This window comes from Podarcis vaucheri, assembly GCF_965113315.1.
Source record: "Podarcis vaucheri genome assembly, chromosome: 5".
NCBI lineage: Eukaryota > Metazoa > Chordata > Lepidosauria > Squamata > Lacertidae > Podarcis > Podarcis vaucheri.
In genome coordinates, this window is record NC_138763.1 from 5,702,680 (window position 1) to 5,709,538 (window position 6,859).

At 49.1% G+C, this 6,859-nt stretch overlaps 1 protein-coding gene across 1 annotated transcript in view; it reads right to left on the reverse strand.

Annotated features, from left to right (window-relative positions):
- The window catches only part of LOC309533058 (solute carrier family 12 member 9-like), a 103,989-nt gene extending 103,608 nt beyond the window's left edge, over positions 1–381 (reverse strand). Inside the window, exon 1 of the mRNA XM_082224051.1 lies at positions 41–381. Within this exon, the coding sequence (XP_082080177.1) occupies positions 41–239 (199 nt within the window). The 5' untranslated portion in view covers positions 240–381. The remainder of the gene's footprint in view (positions 1–40) is intronic.
- Positions 382–6,859: the final 6,478 nt, after the last annotated feature.

Sequence of the window (6,859 nt, forward strand, 5' to 3'; positions counted from 1 at the left end):
CAGCAACCCCCCGCGCTCAGTTTTGGATGGGTCGACTTACTCCCGTGCAAAAGCGCATGATGGGGACTTTCGCTCCGTGCACAGTCCGCGCTTAAGGTCAAAGTCCTAACGGCAGCCCGAGCCCGTGCGTGTTTACTGGGAAGGAAATTCCACAAATTAGGCACGTGTGCGTGCGTGTGTGTTACTTCCGAGTAAACCTGCACAGGATCCGGCGGCCTGGCTCCAGAACTCTGTAGCATCGGAATCGGTGCCGGGGCTTACTTCCGAGTAAACAGGCGTAGGATTGATCTGCAGCAAAGGTGTTCAACCTTTCCCGCTGAACACGTGTTCAACGTGACATTTAAGGCTTTCCCGGAAGTCATCGCATTTAAATAATCGGAAGCACACGACGGTGAAAATGGAGATGGGAGCATTGACCCATTTCTACATCCGCATGATATATATTTACCTGGAAGGGCAGGGATCCCATCTCCGCTCAGGAAGGAGGCTTACTGGGTTAGCCTGGACGAGTCACTCTCCTTTGGCCTCGCCTACCTCACAGGGCTGTTGTGGAGGATAAACTGGAAAGGCCAACTCTGAAAAGGAAAGGTGGGATGTTGTTGTTGTTTAGTCGTGTCCGACTCTTTGTGACCCCCTGGACCAGAGCACGCCAGGCACTCCTGTCTTCCACTGCCTCCCGCAGTTTGGTCAAACTCATGCTGGTAGCTTCGACAACACTGTCCAACCATCTTGTCCTCTGTTGTCCCCTTCTCCTTGCACCCTCCATCTTTCCCAACATCAGGGTCTTTTCCATTGAGTCTTCTCTTCTCATGAGGTGGCCAAAGTCTTGGAGCCTCAGCTTCAGGATCTGTCCTTCCAGTGAGCACTCAGGGCTGATTTCCTTCAGAATGGAAAGGTGGGATAGGAATGTCATAATAAAGTAATGCAAAGCATGCGTTTTGGAAAGCAGGTGGCATTAGATCCAGGGGGGGATTCTTTAGCTGAGATTCCTGCTTTGCAGGGGTTTGACTCACTAGATGACCCTTGGCATCCCTAGCAACTGTACGATTCTCTGTGATTTCTGTCGGAGTATGCATACTTACGTCTAGGTTTTTAAGAATGGGTCTCTTTTGCTTTGGCCTTTCCCCGGGCCACATAGAAGCTCAACAGATGTGCTGCTACCTTAAGCCTCACCTGTTGAATTCCCACCTGTCACAGGGACGCTAAATGCAGCCAAAACAAACCCTTAAATCAGGCTTCCTCAACCTCGGCCCTCCAGATGTTTTGAGACTGCAATTCCCATCATCCCTGACCATTGGTCCTGCTAGCTAGGGATCATGGGAGTTGTAGGTCAAAAACATCTGTAAGGCCGAGATTGAGGGAGCCTGCCTTAAATTGTACACTTAGGAGGGGAGGTTTGGCTCGCTTCATTATTTGTAACCTGCTTTTTCGTCAGAACGAAGTGGCTTACCAAAGAAACCCAGAACGGAACAAAACGTAGCAGCACATTCAGAACGCTAAAAACAGCCGCTGGTGGGAAGAGTGTTGGGAAGCCCTTTTTGAGCTTGAGGGCCGCAGTTCCCTTCTAAGTCACTTTTTGAGGGCCACATGCCAGCCCTAAGTGCTGCAGCCACAGACAAAAGGGGGTGTAGCAGCAAACACGTTTGTGAAGTACATCCATACATGCCTCTCTTTGCTCCCTCCTGAAAAGCAAGAGGCAGAAAAGTCGAAGGACACATTGCAAGTCAGGTAAAGAGATCATGGCCACTGGTCCCATCACCTCCTGGCAAATAGAAGGGAAAGAAATGGAGGCAGTGAGAGATTTTACTTTCTTGGGCTCCTTGATCACTGCAGATGGTGACAGCAGTCACGAAATTAAAAGACGCCTGCTCATTGGGAGAAAGGCGATGGCAAACCTAGACAGCATCTTTAAAAACAGAGACATCACCTTGCCAACAAAGGTTTGTATAGTTAAAGCTATGGTTTCCCCAGTAGTGATGTATGGAAGTGAGAGCTGGACCATCAAGAAGGCTGATCGCCAAAGAATGGATGCTTTTGAATTATGGTGCTGGAGGAGACTCTTGAGAGTCCCATGGACTGCAAGAAGATCAAACCTCTCCATTCTGAAGGAAATCAGCCCTGAGTGCTCACTGGAAGGACAGATCCTGAAGCTGAGGCGCCAAGACTTTGGCCACCTCATGAGAAGAGAAGACTCCCTGGAAAAGACCCTGGTGTTGGGAAAGATGGAGGGCCCAAGGAGAAGGGGACGACAGAGGACGAGATGGTTGGATAGTGTTGTCGAAGCTACCAGCATGAGTTTGACCAAACTGCGGGAGGCAGTGGAAGACAGGAGTGCCTGGCGTGCTCTGGTCCAGGGGGTCACAAAGAGGTGGACGTGACTAAAGGACTAAACAACAAAGAGATGCAAAACAGTGTGGCTGGTGAGGGAGCTGAGGACCAAACTGGGGGGTAAAATCTGGCCTTGGAGACTGAAGACCTCCCCCATCCCTGAGTTACAGCATCAAAACAACATAGAGAAAGTAAAGGGGGGAAAATGTAAGCAGTAAGTGAGTCATAGGATCAGAGAATTGTGGAGTTGGAAGGGACCTCGAGGGTCATCTAGTCCAACCCCCATTGTTGGTCATCCCCAAAGTAGACCCGCTGAAATAAAGCCCATGGGTTTCAGGGAGTCTTAACTAAATTGGATATGACCCGGCAACTCACAGTTGCAAACTTTTCAAGCAGCTCTTGATAGCAGCCGTTGCTCCTGCTAAGCCCCTGCTAGCCTGTCCATTTTCATTAAGAGCGGAGGCAGATGTAGGTGACCAGCGACGTTTTTATTTTCTTCAAACGGGAGGGTGGTCAGCCATGGTGTGCTTCTTTCCCCCAGCAGTCGCAGCTGCAGCCTGAAACCTGCCCACCGCCACCTACGCTTCCATTTTAAGACTTGTGGTTAGACCAGATTTTGCCTTCCTTCCCACGTTGCGTGAGGTCTAGCGGCTGTAACGAAGAATTCTGGAGAAAACGGAAGCTTGCTCACTCCTTTTGTGACATTTCAGTTGGTTCTAGCAAAACTGGATTTTTCTTCTCGCGGAATCAGAACCCTAACAGTTAGAAGGGACCCCCCAAGGTCATCCAGACCAACCCCATAAAATGCAGAAATCACAGCTAGATAATTTTGGACCGATATGGCTTCCTTCCTTTTCTCTCTCTCTCTCTACTCCCTTTACCTATTGTTCTTTCCTGCACTGACTCACGTAGCTTATTTTCCTCCCATTCTCTTTTCCTTTCCCAGGAAGCCCCCCACCCCATTTGATTTAAGAAGCTCTTGCAGCCAAGCGCACCTCCCCAGCCACTTGGAGAAATCTGAGACATAAAATAGAAAAGCAATTAAAGCGGCAATAAAAGCAGAGAATAAAACTGGAAATTAAACTCTGTGTCTGCAAAAGGCAGAAGAGCAGCAGCTCCCTGGCTATTCAGAAGTATCCCCATGAATTCTCCCTGGAGGATTGGTGGCCATCATTACAGGGGTGGTGGGTAAGGGGCTTTTCACAGGCTTTGAATGGTTTAAGTCCAGCCTTCAAGGAACTCAGCTGTGTCAGTTCTGCATAGGCAGCCTCCCTCGTAGTTCAGGAAATAAAATTGGGGTTTTTTTGAGAGGGGGATTATATTCAGAGCATAGGAAGATCAGATCAAAAGCTCATGCGATCCAGCAGCTGGCTCAGAAGCCCCAGAAAAATCACAAGGAGAGTATGTAGGCAACATGCTCACAAGGAGCATGTAGGCCCTCTCTTGTTCATTGCAGCAAGGTAGACTGCGTCCAAACGTGGAGGTGCCACTTTGGCGGCAAGTCACACAGAGCTGCTTTCCCGGAGTTGATCAAACTATACAGGCAGTGTGGATGGCGAGATATTTATGGCTGCCAATGTTTCAAGCAAGTGCTGCAGCTGTGTCTTTAAAAGCAGCTGGTGTGTAGACTGCTACACACAGTCTACAAGCTCCAGCTTCTGTTTTCTGTCACCCAGTGGGTCTCTCCCTCCTTTCTCCAGCCAGCATTACGTGACCGCTAAGCATGTTCAGTCTCCACTCGGACCACGTAAGGATGGGAATTTCGCTAATACAGTAGTGTCACGTGCCAGGGTGGCCTCGTGGTTAGCGCATCGGACTAGGACCTGAGAGACCAGGGTTCAAATCCCCACTTGGCCATGAAGCTCACTGGGTGACCTAGAGGCAGTCATAGAATGGTAGAGTTGGAAGGGACCCCCAAAGGTCATCTATTCCAACCCCCTGCAATGCAGGAATCTCAGCTAAAGCTTCCAGCCTCTCAGCCTAATGTCGTTGTTTGACAGTGGAACGGATTCCCTCTGGAGATTGTGGAGTCTCTATCCTAGGAGGTTTTTAAGCAGAGGTTTGGTGTCTGTCTGTTCTATGATTTCTTGAGGTCCTTGGAGAAAAAGGTGGGAGATAACTGCAATCAATCAAACAATCAATCAGACGGGGGGGGGGGAGGGTTTGCGCCCTGTAGTTCTGTGATTGTAACAAAGAGAGCTGAGTTAAAAGTCAATCAGATTGGCCATGCCTAGTTTGGGTAAAGAACGTGGGTGGCGCTGTGGGTTAAACCACAGAGCCTAGGGCTTGCCGAGCAGAAGAGTAGATAAATAGGTACCACTCCGGCGGGAAGGTAAACGGAGTTTCCATGCGCTGCTCTAGTTTGCCAGAAGCGGCTTCGTCATGCTGGCCACATGACCCGGAAGCTGTACGCCGGCTCCCTCGGCCAATAAAGCGAGATGAGCACCGCAACCCCAGAGTCAGCCACGACTGGACCTAACAGTCAGGGGTACCTTTACCTTTACCTTTACTAGTTTGGGATATCTCCTTTGAGAGACAGATTCACTCAGTGTTGTGGGTGGATACATCTTTTGTCAAGGAGATTAGCTAATCCTTATCAGCAGATGCCCCACACAGATAGCGAATGGCCTGAAGCTGTTCTGGAAAGAAGAGATATCTTGGAGAAGGAGTCTTCCCCCACTCACCTGTGGCTGGAGATCAGCTAGCTGCCTGCCTGCAGAAAACAGTAGTTTTGGAGATGGCTTCATTTGTGGGGAACTCAGAGGACAGTTACACCAAGCAAATGCCACCCGTGCCACTTTCCTTATGGCAAAAGCCCCAAAGTGAGGGGGAGGAGGGTCTTTGCATAAAGTGCTCCAATTCAAGGCTCTTTCCAGGTGGTCTCAATTTCTCCGGTGGGATTCAATGGCGTAACCAGCCAATTCAGGTTGTGTAACAAGTTGATTGGGAGCCATTTGCTCAACAAACCCTCTTCCTCAAAATATCCAGACTTTTGGCAATTGGGGAAATGGAGGGAAGATGCACTGGGAAGTGCCAAGTAATGTTGACCTCCGTGCAAACAAATGAATGCTCTATAAACTCGTTTTTGTTTTGTAAAGCCCTGAGCGACTTGGGACCAGGTTACCTGAAGGACACCTTCTAGTCCTGTGAGATCTGGGTGAGATGTTTTCAGCTGAGGACCACATTCTCTTCTGAAAAACATTCCAGAACCAGAGGCAAAAGTGGGCAGGGCAATGAATGTAAGTTTTACCTTTGTATTCTAGGCTAGTTTTCAACACAAATACACACACACACACACACCTTCTCCATCCCAGCAAGTGAGATGAGTTGTTGCTTACTGCATTTCCAGTTGCTTCATACCCCCCCAGAAAAGTCTCAAAGCGACTTAAAACAGAATAAAATGCAGATAAACTCCAAGCCAAACTGAAGAACAATAGAAAATTCCTAACATGCTCAGCCCTAACTTTAGGAGAATATAAACTGAAATCTCCCCTCTCCAGCCAGAAAGTTCACTGGGGCTCTTAGACAAGTTGTTCTTTCTATCCCTAACCTACCTCACAGGGTTGTTGTGAGGAAAAAATGGGGGCTGGGAAATGGGGGTGGGGGTGTTAACGGAAAAATCCGAGGGCTCCCTTGGACAGAAACAAAGAAACCAACCAGGATAACTTGGAGCAAAACAGCAGCCTGTAGGTTGGCCTTTATTGAATACTGTCGTGACAGGACTCCCACCCACCACAAGATGAAGCAAAATGGAAGCCCAGAACAAAAGAAGACCTCCAACTTAAATTAGTTACTAATCCCCCAAACTACACCCCTAAGTCTACATCACAACTACATCACAAAAAGGAGGGGTTGAGGGAGGCGTTGTGGTGGTAACCTGAGTGTCCTGTCACCTGGCTGGTTCCCCCTTTCCCCCTCCCCATGAGTACTTTCCAGGTGACAACGGGGAGCTTGCAGTTTCCTGCCCCCAGAGGGAAGAGCTGATCATTGTCCTTTGTTCATATGCAAGTTCTTTGTGATCTTGATGGTCTGTCTAGGACCATCAGGGCTGGCATAGCAACTGGGCAGGGCTCCTGTGTATGTGCTGGTATGCTCATGGGATTATGGCTGCCCTGTATCAAACCTTCCCCATTTTGTAGTCCTTCCTTCATGGAGTAAAATAAAAGTGGAACAGTGCAGATCCGATGTATGGTTGATTTTCCATGAATTTATAACAGAAGCGTAGTGTATGGAGAGAGAGAGAGAGAGAGAGAGAGAGAGAGAGAGAGAGAGAGAGAAGTTTGTACAAACTGAATGATTTGGGGGGGGGGGTTCCAGTGTGGTGTAGTGGTTAAGAGCGGTAGTCACGTAATCTGGGGAACCGGGTTCGTGTCTCCGCTCCTCCACATGCAGCTGCTGGGTGACCTTGGGCCAGTCACACTTCTCTGAAGTCTCTCAGCCCCACTCACCTCACAGAGTGTTTGTTGTGGGGGAGGAAGGGAAAGGAGAATGTTAGCCGCTTTGAGACTCCTGAAGGGGAGTGAAAGGCGGG